A 24025-nucleotide genomic window follows, 5' to 3' on the forward strand; every position below is an offset into this window, starting at 1 on the left:
AGAAAAGGCCAAAATCAGCTTACCATAGAGTTTAAGGACATGGATTAAACTCTGATTTAATTTAAGGGCTTTTGGTTTTTTCATCATGCTGCACACACACACAAAATTACAGCAGAAGCCATAAAACAACTGCCTTAAAATTTTTTAGATAATAACAAACACAAATTTACAGAAGCAGAGTGGTTCCACACTGGAAAACATGGTTTTAAACAAGTGATGGTGCACTGAAACTTAATTCAGCAGTCAAGGTAACTGAATGTTATTAAAGCAGTCACCATAGCAACCACAGCGACTAGGGCACAAGACAGATAATTAGCCCCTCCAATTATGAAGTTATAATACAGTCACTAAATAATAGCCCTGAGTAAATTCTATCTTGTAAAAAGTTTTAAGGAAAATGAAAATTTAACTACAAACTTACTAAAGAAGGACCAAGCTATTACTGTCATACTTTTTAAATAAACTAATTACAAATGCTGCCTTTCTGCATGCAGCAAATTCTACCTTCCTGGTCACTTTAAATGATATGAATTAATCAAAATAATAAAATTCATGCTTTTTTTTTTTTGTAATGGCTTACAGGATCTTGGTTCCCCAGCCACGACATTGAAAATGCCAAGTCCTAACCACTGGACCACCAGGGAATTCTCAAAAATCATAGAATTCTTCATTCGTATGTGTGATTGTACAATAATGCCACCCAAGAAATTGAGTTAACTTACAATTTCTATAGTATACACAATTCATATTTAATACTTGTAGCAAATCTAAGAACTAAGAAAGCACAGTTCAATACATTCAAATAAATTAAATGAATGTGTAATACCTGGAAAAATGCTTGTCACACAACCAACACTTTCTTAGTCCAACTATTACTCCTACCATTACAGTAATATTATTGCTAATATTACCATTATTGTTAATGCAAGTTTTAAAGTCATACTGCCTGACTCAAATTTTGGTACCATCATTAACTGGACAAGTTACCTAATCGACCTGACTCAATATTCTCGTCTATATAATGGAAATAATAAAAAAATCTATTTCATAGACTATTGAGGGTGTTGAGATCACACAGACTACATATTTAGCAGACTACTTGGTCTGGTAGGCATTGAACACAGTTTAGCAGTTTTAACAGTTTAAATATTTGGTCTTGGTCTCCTAGCAAGTACATAGGGAACTGGAATTAAAACTCAGGTTTCCTGACAACATTTAGAGTAGTTTCTATAGCCACACTGCTGGGAAACATAAAACAGTCCATTTAATCAAACAGATACACCCACATATTAATATAATACAGAAGCGATAAGTAATATTGGTTGCATATGCTGACACTAGGTGTGGAAAGGCTTTATATGATGTAAGATAATCAAGCCAGATGCCCCAGCTGAAACATACACCACCAAACATGCTACCCCATTCTCTTTTTTTCTACTATGATTTGTTTCCTTTTTGAAACACAGAGAAAAATCATATATCTGAGTAATGAATCACCACAGTAAAAATCTGAGAGTATTTCAGGCCACAAAAGCAAAATAACTTATTAATAAAACAACCACTTTAAAATACTAAGTATTCAGTGAAAACCAGAGTCATGATAAACCAAAACAGTGTTATACACCCACTGTTAGTAACTGTTTCAGAAGCCTTAAGCAAACCTGATAATAAAGCTCCTGATACACTTAACAAAGAACCACCTTCGTAATTTCTTTAAGAATGTTCAACGTGGGCACATTGTGGTCCAGAGTACGGGTGGACATCCATCTAGAGACTGGAGTTCAGGGCAGGCCTAGGAGACTGAGGATCCAGGAAGGAGGGGAGGAGCATCTGAGAAACAGGGAAGGAAGGGGATGCCCAGTCATATACTTTTTCAGTTCTCTCTTCCCTCACTCTCAAAATTCACTCCATTCATTCATCAAAATGTCAAGTTCAGTGCTTGGTGATATAAAGTTGAATAAGACAGAAACAGAAAACAGACATGAAAATCAACAATCACTGAACAGGGGAACACTAGAGATGCCTTCAGTTATACAGGAGAGCATAGAGGGACATTAGCTAACCAGAACATGTACTTTGGGCAAAGTCACGTGCCAGGCACTCCTGCACTTACCATCTCATTCAAAAGTAAACATAGACCTGTTTACTGTCCTTATTTAGTAGATGAAGAAATGGAGGCTTTGAGATATGAGGAAGACTCAGAATAAAATTTGAGTCCTTTTAACCCAAATCCAGAGCTCTTGGAAATGTACAATGATCCGACTCCAACTCCTCTGCTTTCTCATTCTTGACTTTGCTTTCTTCCTTTCTCTGTTTTTCCATAGAAGGTCAAGACTGTCAGCATCTAGATCAGAAGTCAAAACTCAAATGTCAGAGACTTTCCTGGTGGTCCAGTGGTTAGGACTCCAACTTTCACTGCAGGGGTCACGGTTTCTATCCCTGGTCTGGGAACTAAGATCCTGAGAGCTACCTGGCCAAAACACAAACACACACACACACACACACACACACAAACCCAACAACCTTCAAATGCCAACAAGAAAGTGACAGATAATACAAATGAGAGAGGCAGTCAGTAAGGTGTTATGGAAGAGATGGAATGGTGGGGACTGATGAACCGGAGCCTCACGCCCTTTCTGAAAAAAAGAGACTTGGCTCCAGCATACTGCATTCATAAAGAAATGAGGGCCACGGGCTTCGTGAAACCTTCCAGTTTTCTGAAAGAGCTTTCAAATCCAGATTTTTCACATGACTTTCCTTTTTGTAAATAAAAAGAAGCTCCCTACATCAAATGTTCCTAAATCAATGGGCTGCTTTTCGCCTATGAGAGTAGAGTGTGTGATCTCTGCTCTGGTGAGGTTGGCCAATCTCATGGGCCCTGTTCTCCACTGTTCTCTGTCACTCTGGTATTTCACCTGCAGAGTTTAACAACCAAGCAGCCATTGCAAAACAGGACTGGTACAGCTGTTGTCATCAGGACTTTAATTATGCAGTATCAGTGAGACAGGCATGTTTAATGATAGAGTTACAGTGCTGAAAACAATTTAGATGACCTCTGTTCCAAAGTCCATCAATGCCTGACTCACTTCCTTGACATTCCTACCAAACAGCTTTTTGGCTTCTGCTTAAACATCTCCATTAGCCAACAAGGAAGTCTCTCTCCTCAGAAAGTCTGCTACTTCTCCCCTCTGCTCTTAGTCTTCCATAAAGGAAGGTCCTTCTTCATTTGAGCTCTGTTCTCTTGTTTCTGCTGTCCATTGTTTCTGCCTAGATCATGATACCTAGAACAAAATATTCCTGGAGTGGATGGACAGACATTTACCATTACCTTCTGGACAGTGTTTCTGTTCCTGCAGACTAGGGTCACATTAGCATGTTCACAGTCTTGTACACTTGCCTCCCTGGCCCTTAGGGACTACAATATGATCTAGCACTGCAAGCGAGCCAACAAAGACCCACAGCAGAGGAAAAGGAAAGCTGTTAACTTGTACCAGTCGCATTTTTTACTTTAATTCCAGTTTAAGGATATATCTATGCCCCACTCTCCTTGTTTCTAATCTAGAGTATACACATTGCTTCCTATAAATAATTAACTCTTTAGTTTAAAAAACACTGATATCCATTTTAGTAACTGGACGGGGTTGCCATCACAGAAAATCAAGAGAGTATATATGGCTAGCTTGTTTTATTTTATAGGAAGAAAAATGACAACATTTTAGCTTTGTAATAAAATGAAGAAATATGGCTACATAATGTGTATCGTGAAATGTAGCCAACTTAAGTCCAGTAAATTACATCATTGAGCATAATAACTATAGGATGCTTGTTTTTCTGTCAAAGTCATGAATCTTTTCCAAATGTTAAATGCTTTTGGCAGACACATTTTAAAATTCTTTTTTAAACAAAAGCATCAAAATTGGGATCCATAAGAATTTTCAAATTCAAATAAATATGTATTTCATTTCCTAAATTTGTGAAATATTATTCCTTTACGTCTGTATCTCATCATGCATATTCCTTTATAATCTTCTTAGCTTGTTATAAAGAAACTTGGGAGCCATCCTGATTTCTCCCTTTCTTTTGCTCTCATAATCAATTAATCAGCAAATCCTTCAACATGCATTCTTAATTATTCTTTTCTCACCCCCAAGTAGCTCTTCCCCCAGCCCAAGCCACCATCACCTGACACTGGAACTACTGTAATAGCTCCCTTCCTTGGATCACTCCTTCGACAGTCTGCAAGGCGGAGACCGAGTAATCTTTCCTGAAATATTTATCAGATCACATCACTCCAGTGGCTGCCGGCTATGCTTAAAATAAAGTCCAGACTTCTTGCCAGGGCTCAAGGATTTGTTTGCTGTCCACTGCTCCATCCTCCTAACATCCATACTATCCCCTTGCTCCAGACTGTACGGGTTCTCTATTGAGGGTAGTATAGCCTCACCCTGGGGGGAAGGGAGGGAAAAGTGTGAGGGTGGTTTTTTGTTTATTCTTTGTTTTTTAAAATTTTATTTGAGATATAATTGATATATAACATTGTATCCGTTTTTAGGTATATAACACGATTTGTTATATGGTACATTGCAAAAAGATCACCACAAGAAGTCTAGTTAATGCCAACATCTCACATAGTTCTATTTTTTTTCTAATGATGACAACTAAGATCTACCGTCTTCAGTTCAGTTCAGTTCAGTTCAGTCACTCAGTCGTGTCTGACTCTTTGCGACCCCATGAATCGCAGCACGCCAGGCCTCCCTGTCCATCACCAACTCCCAGAGTTCACTCAAACTCATGTCCATCGAGTCGGTGATGCCATCCAGCCATCTCATCCTCTGTTGTCCCCTTATCCTCCAGCCCCCAATCCCTCCCAGCATCAGGGTCTTTTCCAATGAGTCAACTCTTTGCACGAGGTGGCCAACGTACTGGAGTTTCAGCTTTAGCATCAGTCCTTCCAATGAACACCCAGGACTGATCTCCTTTAGGAGGGACTGGTTGGATCTCCTTGCAGTCCAAGAGACTCTCAAGAGTCTTCTCTTAGCAACTTTTAAATATATAAAAGAGTAATGTTAACTATAGCCACTATGCTGTGCAGCAAGAATATTTCTGTAATCACAATGATTACAGAAATCATCCTCCAGGGGCTCCTGGAGGATGTTAGCACCCCTGGCCTCACCCACAATGTGCCAGGGTGTCCCCACTCTCAGGTCATTGTGATTACAGAAATATTCTTGCTGCACGGACTGCTGTACCCAAAATGCCAGTAACACCAAGCTCATTCACATCTCAAGGCCTTCATATTTGCTGTTACCTTCAGCCCAGGACACTGAAATCTTTTCCAGGCTTGCTGTTTCTCATCACCTGAGATGCAATCTCCTTTGAAAGGCCATATCTGGCCCTCACTTCTGAACAGCCTCCCCCACCAGTATACCTGGCATAATAATAGTCTTATTATTTCTTTACTGCTTTCTTCACTGTTTGGCACACATCATTATGCAAAATTATTTATTTCCTTACTCTTTTATGCTTTTCTCCCCCAATGGTATGTCAAGTCCCTCCAGCAGGAACTTTGTACGCCACAGCACCTAACTGCAATGCCTAGGACATGGCAGGTGTTCAATTATCATCTGTGAAAAAATAAATGTCCATAATAATTTTTCCTGTTTAGGATTAGGAATGAAAAAAACTTCATTTGGACCTAAAGGATCATCTAACCTTCATTTCTAGTTACTTTTTCCTATATTAAGTTTTCCTTTTTGTAATGGATTCTCAGTCAAAAGTTGCTTTTACATGCCACAACTTTTATTATTACATAAATACGTAAATACAGAGAGGTAACAGTAAGCTTAGAACATCTCAAATCAGCACCTAGCTTGTTCACAGAGTGTGAAAGAGAATTTTCTTATAAATATTTTTGTAAATCTCAGAGTGAATGTGTTACTTCTTCAGTCCGTAGGGTCAGGAGTCCAGTGCTAGGACTGCTTCTGAGGACAACAAGCACAGTTGTTGTTGAGAGGAGCAGCCCCCGAAGCCACCAGAATAGAGTATAAGTATCACTTTTTTGTCAAAAATGCTCACAAACATATTTTCAAGATCAAGAAGAGTTGAAAGTAATGCAAAATAAATGTTTTAAAAGTCACGCTCCAAGACCACTATGCCAAAAGCTTAAACCAGGTCTATGAAATGGGCTAAGAGAGGAGTGATAAGTATGGAATTACAGCTAGATTTTAAGATATGATTTTACCTAAACATATAGCAATCTGTTAGGATACATAAAAAAAAAGAGTATAATTTGATTTCTTTTATGTTCCACACATATACGATACATGTTTAGAGTTATGAGGGTCTAGTTAGGTACTAATGCTAACCAGTGCTTCGGTTTGATGCATGGTATTTGAGAACTGGTATACACTTACCTATGGTTTGTGAGAGACTGTTGGGCTCGAATACTATATGCATGTTACACCTTAATACAGACTGCTAAATCACATTCTCAAAGCTCACAGCAATTCATACCACCACAAACAATGTATAAGAATGCTCACATTTCTACACACTCTGCAATCTGTATGTTACCAATATTTAAAATTTTTGTAAGTTGCTTAGTAATAAAGTGAAAACTCCCTATTATTTAATTTGCATTAACTGACTACTGACATATAGCATCTTTTACGTATTTATTATTTGCAAACCCTCTTCTGTTTGTCTAGTTACAGTCTTTGCCCATTTTCTATTATTGCTGTTTTCAATCAATTCAAGGGTACCTGGATATTAGGGGTAATAATCCTTTGTAAGTCAATCATATTGCATTTTTTTCTAGTCTGTTGTCTGTATTGCACTTCTGCTTTTGATGCCTATCCACTTTCAAAAAAAATTTCTATGTAACTGAGTATGTCAGTCTTGCCTTTTGAGTCTAAGTTCTATATCTTGCTTAGAAGATTTCTTCCACACTGACATATAAAATTCTGGGAATTTTCTCCTAATTAGAGTTCATTCTTTCATATTCCATTAAATCCTTGATATTCTGGTGTGAAGTTAATGTAAAGTGAGGGGATAAAAGAAGATGAGAAAGAAAAGTATACAAGGAGAAAAAAGGGACTGAAGAAGTCTTATTTTTAAAACATTAAATAGGGAGTTTTAAATGTGATGCTGGATCACTGAGTTTTTACTATCCATATTATTAATATTAGATTATCAAAGGGGAAAACCTCAAATAGTTTTGACTTGAAAACATAATTAAGCTATAAACATAAGGGGGAAAGTATTGATTTATAACTATCTGAACACAAGTTAACACTATGAATGTTTTTTTAAAATAAAAAGAGAAACTATTATATTTTTCATACTGTGAAAAATGAAATAACATAAGATGATAAAAATAAATTTCAGCTTAGGTGATAGTTCACCTGAGTCTTTTTCATAAAAGTTTTAAATTTTACAGGAGTATGATATTATTTATTATTAAAGAGATCAGTTATTGAGAATTAGTATAGAAATTTATTTTTCCAATGCCTGAGATAAAATAACTAAGGGCAGAATTTTTATAGAGCTACAGGTAATAAATACCTTTTGCTACTCAAGGCAAAAGTGCTGATACACTGCTTTCTTCTAAAGGTTCTTGCTTTTCCATTTAGCCTCTGAGCATTCTTACTAAGAAGTCAATTCATTCATGCATTTTATATTTTTATATATTATATAAAACTATATAGTATAGTGTATATGCATATATTATAGTTTTATATTTTATCTAGCATTTTTAATTGTTCCCAGCAGAAGGGTTACTCAGAGGTTCTAGACTACTGTACTGTCAGAATCAAAAGTCAAAAATCACTGTTTTCAAACATAAAGTTAATGATATTACTGTCCTGCTTTGACACTATCAATGCTTTTCCCACGGTAAATAGATGAAGCTCCTTATCACTCCCACAAGTGACCTGACTCCATTCTAAAGGCATAAAGGAGACTCCCAGAACAGCAGCAAAATGGAGGCTGAAGCTGAATCAATGGCAACTGAGAGAAAAGACAAGAGAGGAGGAAAACAGCCATGAATCCTAAGCAGCAAAGCCAAGGAAATATTAAGTCTAGTATGAACAGAACTCAACATCTGAGGCTTGATCAACAGGTTAGAATCTAGGTCAGGACCACAGGGCATAAGACTCTCAGAGCCAAGAGAATCAGGAACTAGAGGGAGTGGGAGTGATGAGGGTTGTAAGGAACAGGAGCAGCCCAGCCTCAAGGAAGGCCAGCGGCACTGAGGACCCAGAAAGAAGGGGCAATTAGGCGATCTGTTCACAATGGAGGTAAGACGGAGAAGCTGCCAGACAAGAGGCCAGGAGGCTAAAACAAACGGGGCACATGAGCAGCAGAGACTTGAAGACACCTTGTTAGTTAGAGGTACTTCTCACCCTATCAAAGTCTGGCTCTCGGGGCAAAGCCTTCCCTGCAGAGATCACAGAGTTAGCCTCGCCAAGCCTCGTTACAAGGCCCTCTGTGGTCAGGCCCCAAACCACCTCCCCAAGGTTCACCTCCCACCCCTCATCCCCTTTTAAATACCACCTGCAACAACACAGATGCTGATGAGCAACAATCTCTCCAATCCTCCCTTCTCTGCAGGCTATTTCTTTTTCCTGAATGACTCTGCCCCTTACATGCCTGGAAAATCCCTCCTCACATGTTCTTTATGCCTCCTCACATGTCCTCCTGGATCAGAAAGTTTCCTGATTCCTTTGAGTTTACTGCCCTCCACTCTGGTGGCCTATCAAACACAGCCAAAAAACTATTATTTTTACTATTTTATTATTATGATGAATTATCATCACCGCATCCACCATTTATCAAGTGCTTACTATGTGTCAGGGATTGTATTAAATGCTTTATTACATGGACTTCTCTTTAACATTCATAGTTACTATCTTCCTCCATTTTACAGGAGGAAAGTGAGATTCATAGAATTTTAAGTATTTGCCCAAGATCGCAGAGCTACTAAACACATTTTAATGCAGTTTGTTCTGACCCAAAAACCTGTGATCCTTCCAATAAAATACCTTAATCATATTTGCTCATGTCTTTCCTTCTAACAACAAATAACTAACTTAAAGACCATATCTTCCTCATTTTTGGATTGATACACTCAGCAGAAACTTGGCATATAACCGATGCTCTCTAAATAATAAATACATGAATGAATCAATGACCAAGCATCCATTCCAGTCCCTCAAGGACTAGAATATCATGGCACAGAACCAGTAATACAATATAAAATTGTCCTTATATCACATTAGACTAGTGGCTACCAAGTGGCTCAGATGGTCCAGAATAAGGGACAGAGAGTAGAAGAAAGTTAGGTAAAGATTCTGGTTCAAGGAACAAGGCAAGACAACACAGTATCTTTTTTTGGAAGCTGGTTTAATTCGTCAAACACATAATTATTTTTAAAACAAGGACAGTCTAGTTCAACTTCTTTTCAAAATAACCACCTTAATTATTTCATCTCTTTTTTCACCCTAAATGAACGCAATACCATAAACATCTCTTAAACACTTGCTATAGGTAAGGCAGAGAGGAGAATGCAACAAATCTCATAAATTACCAGATTAATTAAAATCCTTTCCCTGAAAGAGGTTACAGTGTCCTTGAATGTACACACAGGTCAGGGGGAGGGAAGAGTAGGCCATTGTGACTCTTGTGCTCAAAACCTCCAGAAATTTCCTATATAACTCAGAACAAATGCCAAAGTCCTGGTAATAATTTAAAAGCTGCTGCATCACTGATACTCATTCCTTCTCTGACCTCATCTACTGCTCACACCACTCCCCACCTCCTTCCAGCTATACACTCTCTTGGCCATCCCTCTCCAGGCTCCCTCTGACCTTTCCCCACTTATCTTGCCATTTCCCCCTTCCCTGCTCTATTTTTCTCTATCTAACATTCTACTTTACTTATTTATTTTGTTTATTGTTTCCCCTTCCATTCTCCTGCAGAATGTAAACTTCATGAGCATGTATATTCCTGTTGGTCTTGTCTCTGCTGCATTCTCAGCACCTAGATCTGTGCTTAACACATAGGAGGTATTAAATATATTGTTATTGTAGAAAAGAATGAATGAACCTTAGTCAGCTTTATGCAATGACCTACTTGTTCTTGGTATTTACTTTGGTGTCCATTGTCCACGTTTCTAAATCACATTTAGCATCACAAATTAAAATGCAACTTATAAAATTTTCTCTTGGAATTGACGATTCTTTTCATTGTCATTTCCTGAAATGTCTTACTGTAACCATTGTCTAAAAATATAATTGTGGTTTGAGATCCTGGTCTCAATTTTAGCAAATAATAGCTCATATTATCCCAAATGCTTCAATGTGACTTGCAAAGATATATTATCTATTCGGCTAAAATGAAAAGAGCATATAAAACTTGATTGGAAATAACTGCAGTGATTAAGATAGAGAACCTAAGAATTCTTAAAAAAAAAATGATTCTAGTTCTAAATTATTTTAAAATATTAACAAAAGGGTTATTGCTGTTTAGATCATTAGAATGAAATAATTAAATCATAGTTAATTGTGAATTACCGACACTAAGAACCTTTATCAACTTAAATATAAATCAAAGGGCCAAAAATTCAAAAGTATTTATAATTTGTTTTCAAGTGTATTATATCCTTCTTTTTTTTTTAATTTTATTTTATTTTTAAACTTTACATAATATATCCTTCTTTCTAATGGTTGCTTTTTCTCCTAATTGTATGTCCTTGAGGTTTTGAGCTTAAAGGCTCCATGCATATATCAGCATTAGGAGAAAGAATATCAGATTACAATTTAAAGGGGAGGAAAATGGCCATGTATGCCAGAAAGATAGTCTGTAAGACGACATTACTTTCAGCTCATCAAACAAAATCATGTACAAGATTAAATTTATCCTGTCTCCATCTAGTTATCTCACATTGAGATCAACTTCAAAAAATCTAATACTATCTAGAGAATGGCAATCAGTGAGGCTTATCAACAAGGCACATTCATGTTATAATATAAACCTTTTTCAATTTCAAAAATTGACGGCTAAGAGCTCTTTAGCAGTGGCATTTGATTCCACATTACTCTGCAGGGTGCCAGAGAAAAACAAAGACCCATCATTCTGAGCCTTCTATTTACAGACTCAGGCCAAACTGCAAAAAACATTCTTAAGGAAATTGCTACTGTTATTATGTACTGCCCATGAATGTAAACAGGTCTCTTTATTTCAACTCTAAATAGAAAGATAGAAACACAGCGGTTAAATATTACATTTTAGAGTTGTGCTATTTCTCCATAAAATAGTGTTTGAAACACTAAGAATAACTAAAAGAACAGGTGAGAATAACCCCTGGAAGTTAAAGATCAACCCACCAAAGCAATTCTCTTTATGAATTTGCAAACTTTAAATTAATAAATATTTATGAATTTTCAAAGAAATAGAGGAAAACAACAGAATGGAGAAGACTAGAGATCACTTCAAGAAAATTGGAGATACCAGGGAATATTTCATGCAAAGATGGGCACAATCAAAGACAGAAATGGTAAGGACCTAACAAAAACAGAAGAGATTAAGAAGAGGTGGCAAGAATATACAGAGGAACTATACAAAAAAGGTCTTAATGACCCATATAACCATAATGGTGTGGTCATTCACCTACAGCCAGATATCCTGGACTGTGAAGTCAAGTGGGCCTTAGGAAGCATTACTATGAACAGAGCTAGTGGAAGTGATGGAATTCCAGCTGAGCTATTTCAAATACTAAAAGATGATGCTGTTACAGTGCTGCACTCAACATACCAGCAAATGTGAAAAACTCAGCAGTGGCCACAGCACTGGAAAAGGTCAGTTTTCATTCCAATCGCAAAGAAGGGCAATGCCAAAAATGTTCAAACTACAGTACAACTGTGCTCATTTCACATACTAGCAAGGTAATAGTCAAAATCCTTCAAGCTAGGCTTCAACAGTACAAGAACCAAGAACTTCCAGTTGTACATGGTAGATTTAGAAAAGGCAGAGGAACCAGAGATCAAATTGCCAACATCCACTGGATCATAGAGAAAGCAAGGGAATTCCAAAAATAAATCTACTTCTGCTTCATTAACTACACTAAAGTCTTTGACTGTGTGAATCACAACAAACTGTGGAAAGTTCTTAAAGAGATGAGAGTAGCAGACCACCTTACCTGCCTCCTGAGAAACCTGTGTGCAGGTCAAGAAGCAACAGTTAGAACCAGACATGGAACAATGGACTGGTTCAAAATTGGGAAAGGAGTATGTCAAGGCTGTATATTTCACCCTGCTTATGTGACCCTTACATGCAGAGTACATCATGTGAAACGCTGGGCTGGATGAAGCACAAGCTGGAATCAAGATTGCTGGGAGATTCAAAAGGGAGGGGATGTATGTATACCTATGGCTGATTCTTGTTGAGGTTTGCCAGAAAACAACAAAATTCTGTAAAGCAATTATCCTTCAACTAAAAAAAAAAAGATTGCTGGGAGAAATATCAACAATCTCAGCTATGCAGATGATACTACCCTAATGGCAGAAAGTGAAGGGGAACTAAAGAGCCTCTTGATGAAGGTGAAAGAGGAGCATGAAAAACCTGGCTTAAAATTTAACATTCAAAAAATTAAGATCATGGCATCTAGTCCCATCACTTCATGGCAAATAGATGGGGAAACAATGGAAACAGTGACAGACTTTATTTTCTTGGGCTCCAAAATCACTGCAGATGGTGACTACAATCACAAAATTAAAAGATGCTTGCTCCCTGGTGGCTCAGACAGTAAAAGCGGCTGCCTACAATGCAGGAGACCTGGGTTCAATCCGTGGGTCAGGAGGATCCTCTGGAGAAGGAAACGGCAACCCACTCCAGTACTCTTGCCTGGAAAATTCCATGGACGGAGGAGCCTGGTGGGCTACAGTCCATGGGGTCGCAAAGAGTCGGACATGACTGAGCAACTCCACTTTCACTGGAAAAAAAGCTATGACAAATCTACACAGTGTATTAAAAAGCAGAGACATCACCCTGCTGACAAAGGTCTGTATAGACATAGCTATGGTCTTTCCAGTAGTCATATATGGATGTGAGAGTTAGACCATAAAGAAGGCTTAGCGCCGAAGAATTGATACTTTTGATTTGTGGTGTTGGAGAAGACTCTTTGAGAGTCTCTTGAACAGCAAAGTGATCAAATTAGTCAATCCTAAATGAAATCAACCCTGAATATTCATTGCAAGGACTGATGATGAAGCTGAAGCTCCAATACTTTGGCCACTTGATGCAAAGAGCCGATTCATTGGAAAAGACCCAGATGCTGGGAAAGATTGAGGGCAGAAAAAGGGGATGACAGAGGATGAGATGGTTGGATGGCATCACCAACTCAATGGACATGAGTTTGGGCAAACTCCAGGAGATAGTGAATGACAGGGAAGCCTGGCATGCTGTAGTCTATGGAATTGCAAAGAGTCAGACACAACTTAGTGACTGAACAACAACAAAATTTGTAACAGAGCAAGAAAACAGACACAACAAAGGAGACAAATAACTTTTAAAATAAATTTCATACAAAAGGAGACAAATAACTTTTAAAAAAAAACTTTAAAGAACCCTGAAAGATCAGAAAATATACACTTTTAGCACACATCTTAACTGTCTAATGCAATTAAGCTTCTGATGATATCTGTTGGTTTCTCATGTCTTCAATTACAGAAAAAAAGCCTTTCCCGTGTCTTCATTTATAGGAATTAGAGAAGTAAAAACACGTGTGACTGAGGTCTACGTACTAGCTCATGACTTTCCAGTTTTTCTTACTAAACACTCACATTTCTACAGAGTCACTTACTCCTAGAGTTGGAAGTTTCTAGGAGAGAGGCTGTCAGCCCTGGCTGCACCCATGGGAGTGGGGTTAACATGCTGAAGCCCCGCTCTACCTCCAATGGCTGAACTGTCTCAGATGGGGTCCAGGCAGCAGTAGCTTTACAAATCACCCGCCAACTGATCCTAGTGAGTAGTCTGTCACCTCTTCAAAAAGAAGACCTCACGGGGTATCCAGGCTCTGTACAAACACTTCCAATGTTGAGCTCCAAAATCTTATTTGAAGAATCTAAAGATAATATACTACTTTATGGATGGTCATTTTTCAAATGAATGTTTCTAATTTTCCCTTTTTACTGAGGTATCATTGATTTACAATATTATATTAGTTCTCAGATGTATAACATAATGAATCAAAATTTTTATATATTATACTCCATTTAAAGTTATTATAAAATATCGGCTATAGGCCCTATGTTGTACAATATATTCTTGCAGCTTATTTATTTAATACATAATAGTCTGTATTTCTTAATCCCCTATCCTTGTCTTGCCCCTCTCCACTGGTAACCACTAGTTTGTTTTCTATATCTGGGAGCTTGTTTCTGTTTTGATACATTCATTCATTTATTTTTTAGATCCCATATACAAGTGATAATGGGCTTCCCAGGTAGCTTAGCAAAGAATCTGCCTGCAATGTAGGAGACACAGGAGATGCAGGTCTGATCCCTGGGTCGGGAAAATCTCCTGGAGGAGGGCATAGCAACCGGCTCCAGTATTCTTGCCTAGAGAATCTCATGGACAGAGGAACCTGATGGGCTACAGTCCATAGAGTCACAGAGTCAGACACGACTGAAGTGACTAAGCATGCACACGTATGTGATAACACTCTGCCTTCCTCTTTTTTTTTTTTTTTGGCCATGCCATGTGGCATGCGAGATCTTAGTTCCCTGACCAGGGATTGAACCCAAGCCCCCTGAAGTGGAAGAGCAAAGTCTTAACCACTGGACCACCAGGGAAGTCTCATCTCTGTCTGACATTTCACTAAGCATAATACCCTTCAGGTCCATCCACGTTGTTGCAAACAGCAAAATTTTTCATCCTTTTTATGGTTAAGTAGTATTCCACTGTACCACATCTTCTTTATATGAACAGTTGATTTTACAGGGCAAAATGACCCACCATTTCCCCTAACAACCACCAGCAGAGTTCCACAATCTTTGTACTTGTTCCTTTTCCTAAAATTCACTTCCCTCAATCTCTACCTGACTGGCTCATTCTAATCACTCAGATCTGGGCTCAAATGTCATCCCTGGGAGAGGTTTTTCCTGATCGTGTTTTCCCCAGCAAGCCTTCATCTCTTCACTCATGGCATTTCTCACATCTGACATGTGTGTGTGATTGCTGACTCTCTCCCCATAAGCTTCATTCAGGGAATCCCATCTTGCTATCTTCAGAAAGCAGCACAGTGCCACCAACATAGTAGCCACTGAGTAAAAATTTTTGAATGAATAAATGAAATAAAACAAGAAGTAATGGACATGCCTCTGATGAAGCCTGTGTTTTTAAAAAAAGAAGTAATGGACAATCTAAAGAAAAAAAAAAATCCAGTTGGTATAAAATGTAAAATAGTTGACAATGTAGATTATAAAATACTAGGCCAATAAAAATTATGGATGGTTTTAATTTTCTTCATAATTTTGGGTACTTTATTGTCTTCAATAAAAGTAAATTATATTTATAGTTATAACCAAAGTAGTATTATAATAAAAGTAATTTTTTCTGAAAAGTTAAAAACAAAACAAAACCTCAAGTATCACAGGGCAAAGAAGGGATCACGTAATGAATCCCAGTTGCTTCTGCATCATCTTGGCTTCTCCCCAGGACCCGGCATGGACAGGATGTGGCCATACTGCAGGATGCAGGACCAGCTCTTGCTGGCCCTGGAAACCAGCCACCTATTATGGTGATCCATGTAGCTCCAACACCAGCCAAGAAGACAGGGAATCAAAATCACTGCTAATTCACCCAGAAAACTTTCCATCATTTCCCTTGGTATTATCACACAGGCCTGTCATGGGGCAACCCAACAAATTCCACCAGTTTCTATGACACACACACACATGTTTTCTCTCTCACAGACCACCCAAGCTAGCCTTAGGGCCAACTCTGGTCACCTCCCCACCCCCTCCAGCCTCCAGTGCCAAACACACTCCCTGAGGCTCTCTGGTTTTCTTCCCAAATCAGTCCCATTTGCTTCATACTTGAAACATCAGTGCCTTAAAAATACAGTCCTGCCCTAGAAATACTTCATTTTAAAAGGATATACTATTAAATTTAAATGTCAAGTTACAAAGTAATATGTATGACATTATTTCATTTTAATAAAAACAAAAGAACAACAAAAAACTTGCATGTGGATTCACATGTTTAAAGATATTTAAAACAAGTATAAGAGAATACTCACCAAAGTGCTAACACAGAGACAGAACTGGGAGGAAAGGTAGGGGAAACTACTTAATTGTCTACGCTTTTACTTGACTAGGATCATTGCCACAAATGGTCATAATTATACAGCTATAATTTTTAAAGAGCAGTCAAACTCTTGTGGCCAAAAAAAGAAAAAGTGCTAGTGCACTCAGTCAGTGAGGGTTGGGGTGCTGCTGCTCCTACCACCCCTAACCCACGAGGTCAGCAAGGGCTGGTTTTCCTCACTGGGCCAGCCCAGCTTCTTGCCCACTGTTTATGAGTTGGCACATCTCCTAATTCAGAATGCAATCAGAGTAACTGGTGAAAACATTGTTAAATTATTTGTGTATTCCATATTCTGGAAATTAGGACTGAATAAAATGACAGCCAACTGCGCAAATTATTCATTTGTTTTATTAAACTAAGAGTTGAGTATTTTAATTTATCAAGCAACTTATGCCTCCCCTCAAGGAAAACATGAATTTTAAAAACTCATATAACTCAGGCATCAACTTTGCCGTCTAAAACTTTCCCCCTAGAACCTTCCTTTGTGAATGAAACCACCTTCTAATCCATCCTGGTATTCTCAAACCTACTCTCTTCTTCACTCTCCACAACCGGTCACATCCAACACCACCTTCCACCCTACATCCCCTTAACAGCCCTCAGGTTTTGTACCCCCTCACACCACTACCTCTACTGCCTCTGCAGTTCCAATCCACCCTCTATGACCAACACCATGACCTTCTTAACCACATGCTGACTCAGGTGTTGGAGCCTCTCAGGTAATAAGTGCAAAGAAAATGAGTTTCTTCCTGAACCAGGTTTCACCACTTCACTTTGTGGCCTTGGGAAGGACCCCTAGCTTCCCTAAGACTAGGTTTTCTCTTTTGTATGATGCAAGCCATATCTATCTTGTAAAAGGATTGCTGTAAGAATTACAGATAAGGCATGCAAAGTGCCTAGTCCTAAATGGGGCTGTATACATAGTTCAAGTCTTTATTACTTTAATTATTTTCTTATCTGTTAAAACAAAAAGGCAATAAACCTCTGAGTTACTTTGAAGATTAAATAAGATGTAAGGCACCAAACAGTTACTGTTTCCTTTCATTTCCTTTTAATGGTTCCCCATCTCTAAGACAAAATACAGTCACTGATACTTTCCCAATTTCATTTTCTGCCACTTCTCCTTCAGCATAATCAATTATTTAACAGTCAGACTCTGCACCTCTTTATACCCTCCTCTCCTTCAAAGCCATGTTTACAGGTAAAATCTTAGGTGTGGGAAAGTCCTTTACTATGTATTTCAACATGCAAGCTAATTACCGTATTTTCAAATTTGGAATGCAATATCCATACAGTACGAGCATATTTAAGAGGAAGACAGGGGAGAATATTTGTAAGTATTAAATTTTGAAAACCATCTTCAAATCATGGCTGCTGTACATGTTCATGCAAACATGATGAATGTGATGAGAGACGATAAAATTTTGCCAAGTAGTATCTGAGAAATAACTTCGCTGGAGATGAAATTTTGAGTTGAAATAAAAAGAAAAAAAAATGGTGCAAGTTAGAGAAAAAGTGAAAGTTGCTCAGTCATGTCCGACTCTTTGCAACCCCATGGACCATACAGTCTATGGAATTCTCCAGGCCAGAATACTGGAGTGGGTAGCCTTTCCCTTCTCCAGGGGATCTTCCCAATCCAGACACAGAACCCAGATCTCCCATATTACAGGAGGATTCTTTACCAGGTGAGCCACAAGGGAAGCCCGCAAGTTAGAGAAACTAGGTAAAAAAATAAATAAATAAAGAAGAAATATGATTGAAAGTGTGATTATGTTTGCTTGTTGAGGTTGCTTATAAACACTTTCCAAAAGTATATGTCCACATACTTTAGATGTTTTCATTAACTTGATAATAAATGCAACTGTAAGTATAACATTTCTTCTTTAAAAACAGTAAAACTACTAGCTTAGATAAATAAATACTTTCTCTATGTTTCTTCATAGACTGGAAAATAAATCTGGGATTTTCCCCCCATATGATTTTACGATTTAGAATTTACAAAGAGAAGAGAAACTAACAATCTTTCTAACCATAAGAGGGGAAAAAAATGAGTTCTGTTTAAAGATGAACTCAGGTACTTAAATGACTTTCGTCAGGTCCCTAATATGACAATCTCTAAAAACATTTAAGTTCAGTGTTTATTTCTTGGACGATTTAATTAGAATCCTGAAAAAGCATCAAGTTGGCTATAAGAGGAAAAGCTGCTCTGTGTCCACAAAATGCTCCCTCAGCACCCTGTGTCTATCCTTAGTGTCAGGCTGACAAAAGGAGGAAATGAGGTAAAAGATTCTTAGTAGAGAGTGCACTGTAACCTAGCTGCCAAACTTTTCTAAAGTTGTCACATGGACATGTTTTCACGCTACCAGGAATGCTGAATCATTCCTTTCGAAGAGGATCTCTTAAAACTTCTCTACATTTAAAAAAAAAACAAACTTCTCTACATTTTAAACATTTTTAAAGCCAAAAAACACAACTCTTAAAGTTAAATTTTAGGATTTTTTTCTTTTTTTAAAATGAATGTTTAATTTTCAAATTATTTTAGAACCATGACTCTTCTTCAAATACTATTTTGGCCTGGGTGACAGGCACAGTGCTCATTTACACACATCCCAAAACTACGCCCAGCCAGGCCCTCAGGCCACTGAAAAGCAAGCATCATCCGTGAAATCATAAAGCCATGGTCAAGTATTTTAGTGGAGATGTACTTTGTCCCGCTCTCCAAAGATAATGAAAAGGAGAGCAGTATGATGATGTCAGAAGTCATTCTTTTTTCACAGCATTAGTATTTTTTTTTCTTCAAGTATGGAGAAGGAAATGGCAACCCACTCCAGTGTTCTTGCCTGGAGAATCCCAGGGACGGGGGAGCCTGGTGGGCTGCCGTCTATGGGGTCGCACAGAGCCGGACACGACTGAAGCAACTTAGCATGTTCTTTTGTAATTGCAACAGTCATGTAGGCACAGGGCAGAGCCCTAATGTTATGAAGCCAAGACAAAGAACATTCCAGGCTTAGGAAAGAAAGTAACTAGATAACAATTAGTGAATTAATCATTTTGATTCTGCACATCTTCAGCAATACTGCTCACATGCATTACAGTCAGAGCTGTACACAGCCTGGGAAAGGGGGGCAGCAGCATTGCTGGGTGCTGACTCTTGAAAACAACATGACCTGTAAAGACTGAGCCATGTCGCGACACTGCAAATTACTAATGTCCAACTTGAACTTAGCACAGTATTTTTCTGTTGACTGGTCCAACTACTTTTAAATAAATTATATCTGTTGAAACAGCTAGGAAATAAACCAAAGATTTTATACTTGGCTTTATAGTTTAGTGCAGCAACATCATTTCCTATATATACCTTCAAACGAACGAAACTTCCTTTTGATAAATCAGAGCACTAATAAAATGTGTTTTTCAAAAATGACTTCTATGTGATATCATCACCGCAATATTTTAGTTTCCACAATTATTTTACATTTACTTTTCACACAGGAAATATTATTGAGACTGATTTAGCTCATTTAAATAATACTCCCACCTAAAGGATACATTGTGTTTAAAGGGTCAAAATAACAGGTCTCACTATCAAATATAATGATTAATTTTATTACCCTAAAATACACTTTTATATAATTGTATAAGCCAGTTCACTGGGAACTTTCAATTATATTTATGCTAAATGCAAACTCAAAATACATATGTAAACAAGTATCATTTGCTGACAATAATTTTGATAAATATTTGTTAATCTCCTGATATACAGAACAAAATACACCTCAATTTTTGTAGGAAAAAAATTGTAATTGGTATTTGCATTATTCTATATTAAGAAAAATGTCACAATATTCTTATAAAACATTTTTTCTCATTTTTCCTATGATGCTGATGAAAGTAATACAGGTAGCTTTTAACACTAGTCACTACATATACTTCCTCATTTTCTTAGTCTTTCTCTGACGCTAACCAATATGGACTGGTGAATGCTTGATAAAGTATATATTCTTCCAGTATAAATTTATTCTTTCATAAAATATTTACTGTAGGCTCACTATGTAGTGGGCTTTGTGTTAAAGACTTTGGATGCAATATTAATTAAGACAGATTCCTTGCCTAGAGAACACATGGTCTAGTAAAGGCAAACGACAATTGCATTAAAGTTTACTATATATGGTGAATGCAATGACACAGAAAAACCGTAGTAGGGTTATTTGAATCAAGCAGGAAAGCTAGTCAACAGTTATATTCATTTCATTAAATTAAGTCTACCATCTTTTATCAAAGAGGTGATGGCTTAACATTGCCTGGTTTGCACTTCCTTGTCTTGGTAAAACAGTGTTGATAAGTGTAGACAACATCAAAACATCCCTGAAAATTACAATCACCATCCTGTTTGCTGACTTCACCAGGTTTATCATTATTGAATTTAAACGTATCAGGTAAAGACCTAATCTAAGTTGGAAAATACCATTAAATCTAGTTGTAGTTAAGAACAGACATATACTTGGTAAAAACAAAAACAAAAGACAAAACCAAAAGAACATAAACTAGAAATTTACAGCCTAACACACAAAAAATCAGATTTCCAATTGTGGTTTTTACCATATGTTTATTTTTTTTTTTACATTTAGGCATAAGAATAAAAATAATATATATCTGAAAGTATAAATGTTTACCATATTATGTATTAAATTAGAAGGCAGGTTGATTAGATATGTCATAGATCATGCTTCTTAAATATAATAATACAAAACAAGACAGCCCCCTGAGAAACTGTTTGAGTACATTATAAGAAAAACATGTATGATTAACATTATATACGAGATTAAAATTAACATTTTAAATGCCAACAGGCACATAAAAATAAAGACGTGCCACACAGAAAAGCAGTGTGTACATTTTCATTTATGCTACACATAGTACCTCAGGAATTGGGTAAAACAGACTGAATTTCTTCAACAATATGTATATTCCTCTAAGTCTTTTGATAGGAAATCAAAGTATATTCACTACTTATTTTTTTCCAAACATTAGCTAGTCTTTAAAAGAAGCCAATACCAAAAGATTAAAGAGGACAACTGTTAGATATACACGGTCCATTTGTGACATTCTGGTTTTATATACACAGTCATTTAAAACAGAAGAGCCTTATTTGAAATGCACCGCTACTCATGCATTTGATGTATGCCATTCTTTCAGACCATCTGTAGGGGACTTAATTTTCCCTGGTCAGGGTGACCTTATAAGACTTTGGGCATGGCCCATCCTCACTCAGAGGGGAAACTGAGGCAGCAGCAATCCCCAGCAGTAGAGTTGTTTTTCTCCTGCAGCCAGACAAGGATAACTAAAGCCAAGGAGAAGGAAGAGTGCTCACTCTTTTTCAAATGGGATTGGCGGGGAATTCTCTTAATAACAGTTTCCAATCTCATCAAGGAGTGGTTACATTCATCAGAAGGCTGAGGTTCTACATCCTTTGAAACTGTGGCTCCTCAACACAAACCTACTCAAAGCCTTTGTGGATTATGGGATTGTCACTGAAACCTGAGCTTGATATAACAGCAGTTTTGAGAAGTTTGATTTATGCATTCCGACCCGGCTGAATGTCGCCTCTGAGTGCTGAGACTTGAGGACTCTTACGAATCTCCCTCCCCCACAGGCCAAACAGCCGTCGCCTCCCAAATTCCAGATTATACATTCATTTCCTGGGCAATTTCCCTCTTGGGGCTAAAACAATGGACTCTTTCAATCTTTTCTTATCTACAAGGGTTCTAAGTGAAGAAACAGTCCTTTCAATAGTAAGCTTCCCGACTACTTTATAAATGATGAGTGGGCGCCGAGGGTGGGGGGACCAGGCCGAGCGGGGAAGAGGTGACAGGCAACTCACCTCTTTCAGCTGCTCCAGCTCCTGTTTGAGGCTGTCGTATTCAGCCTCCAGCTCATCATACTGCTGCTTGAGGGTCAGCTTCTCTTCCAGTACCACCAGTCCGTATTCGGCCGCCTGGATCTTTTCGTGGGTGGTCTCCGTGAGCTCCTTGGTCAGCCTCTCTATCTCGGTCTTATAATGGTCCACAGTCTGCAATACCTCTTCCGCGGCCATAGCCCCGGTGGACGGAGGTAGGAGTGGGTAACCGGGTGGAGGAGATGGATGCAAAGCAGGCGGGGGAAGGGAGAAGGAACTAAAGAGGGAAGGATGAAAACGGGAAAAGAATTGCCTCTCTGGCAGCCGCAGCTACACTGCCTGAGAACCTGGCGAGAAACGCAACATGGAGAATGCAGGGGAGAGGATCAACGGCGAGGTGGCAGCTGCTGCGGCATGTGTCCTCCGGGCCGGACCCTGCCTGCGGTCAGCAGCGGTGCGGCATGGCCCAGCTGCGGCGGCCGGGGGCGACAAGGGGCTCCGATTCTGCTTATTCAGAGGCGCGCGGCCGCCATGTCTCGGGGCAACGTCACTGCAGTCTCCCCAGGTCCCGCGCTCCGGCTCGCCGCGCCCGCCCGCTCCACCTGCTCCCTCCGGCCGCGCTGCAGCCGGTGCGGAATGATGCAGCGTCGGCCCGCTCCCTCCCTGCGCGCTGGCCGGGGCTCAGAGCGGGAGGCGGGGAGGCGGACGGAGTCGGCGCGGGGGGAGGGGGAGGGACCAGACGGAAACCTCCGGAGGCGCCTCCCGCCGGTCCGCACCGCGGGTGCCGGGGGCTGAGGCTGAGAAAGCTGGACGCGTGCGGGGTGGGACCCCAGCCCGGCCTGGCCCTGCCCGCCCGGCTGGCCGCCGGATGGGTGTCGAGGCCCCAGAGGGTGACTTAGGCGCCTGGCTCTCGCTGAGACGTGAGCCCAAGCTCAGGAAGCTGCCTGGAATCGGTGCCTTCCTCGAAGAGAAGCAAACGGTAACTAGCGCGCTCGTGCCCGGGGCCCGAGCATCCTCTTTCAGACGCCCCGGTCTCGCAGCACCCTTCCCGGTCTTCTGCACCCAAACGCTCTGCTTCCAAAGCCTTCTAGGAGCACCCCGCCCCCCGACACACACACACAAGGTTCCTGCTTCCGCCCCTTCCGCCTCCTTCGTCTCCCCTTGTGCCCGCTGCTTTCCCTATCCTTCACCTCTGCCCTCTCCAAGTAACCTTACTGTCTCAGGACAGTCTTCGCTAAAGATTGTTTGCCCTCACCCAAGCTTTCTGTGTCCAGTTTATCACATCACTGCTTAGAAAAAGATCTATAATGTAGGCCTCTGGGTACTATTATTTCTTGCCCCAGTAGTTCTACTCCACGGATTCTTCAATAAAGGAAAACTGCATGAAATTCCCTCTATATAGTATCAACAGTACCCTACAATAAATAGTCTTAAAAAGAGCTAACAGTTCTGGAGACCATGTGCCAAGCATTCTAAGTATGGTATATGCAATCTCTCCCATCCTAACAGCAGCTCTGAGGTCTGAACCATTACAATTCACAGGTGATGAAAGAAAGGCACAGGGAATTTGAGTGATTTGCCCAAAGTCAGGCAACTCTTAACTGATGAAGCCAAAATTTAATCATAACTCTAGAGCTGTAACCTGAATCATTATGTTTATTCACCTTCACTCATTACTAATGCAAAACCAACAATTATATTACATGCTTATAAAATGACCACTGTAATCAATATGAAGAGTGATAATGAAGAGTCACAAAAGGA

General features: G+C 39.1%; 1 protein-coding gene across 3 annotated transcripts in view; it reads right to left on the minus strand.

Moving 5' to 3' along the window:
- BICD1 (BICD cargo adaptor 1) overlaps positions 1-22588 on the minus strand; it is a 251591-nt gene extending 229003 nt beyond the window's left edge. For all 3 annotated transcript variants that reach the window (XM_070789827.1, XM_070789826.1, XM_070789828.1), the window contains exon 1: positions 22247-22588. In XM_070789827.1, coding sequence (XP_070645928.1) covers positions 22247-22459 — 213 coding nt within the window. In that variant the 5' untranslated portion in view covers positions 22460-22588. The remainder of the gene's footprint in view (positions 1-22246) is intronic.
- Positions 22589-24025: the final 1437 nt, after the last annotated feature.

This window comes from Bos indicus, chromosome 5, assembly GCF_029378745.1.
Source record: "Bos indicus isolate NIAB-ARS_2022 breed Sahiwal x Tharparkar chromosome 5, NIAB-ARS_B.indTharparkar_mat_pri_1.0, whole genome shotgun sequence".
Taxonomy (NCBI): domain Eukaryota; kingdom Metazoa; phylum Chordata; class Mammalia; order Artiodactyla; family Bovidae; genus Bos; species Bos indicus.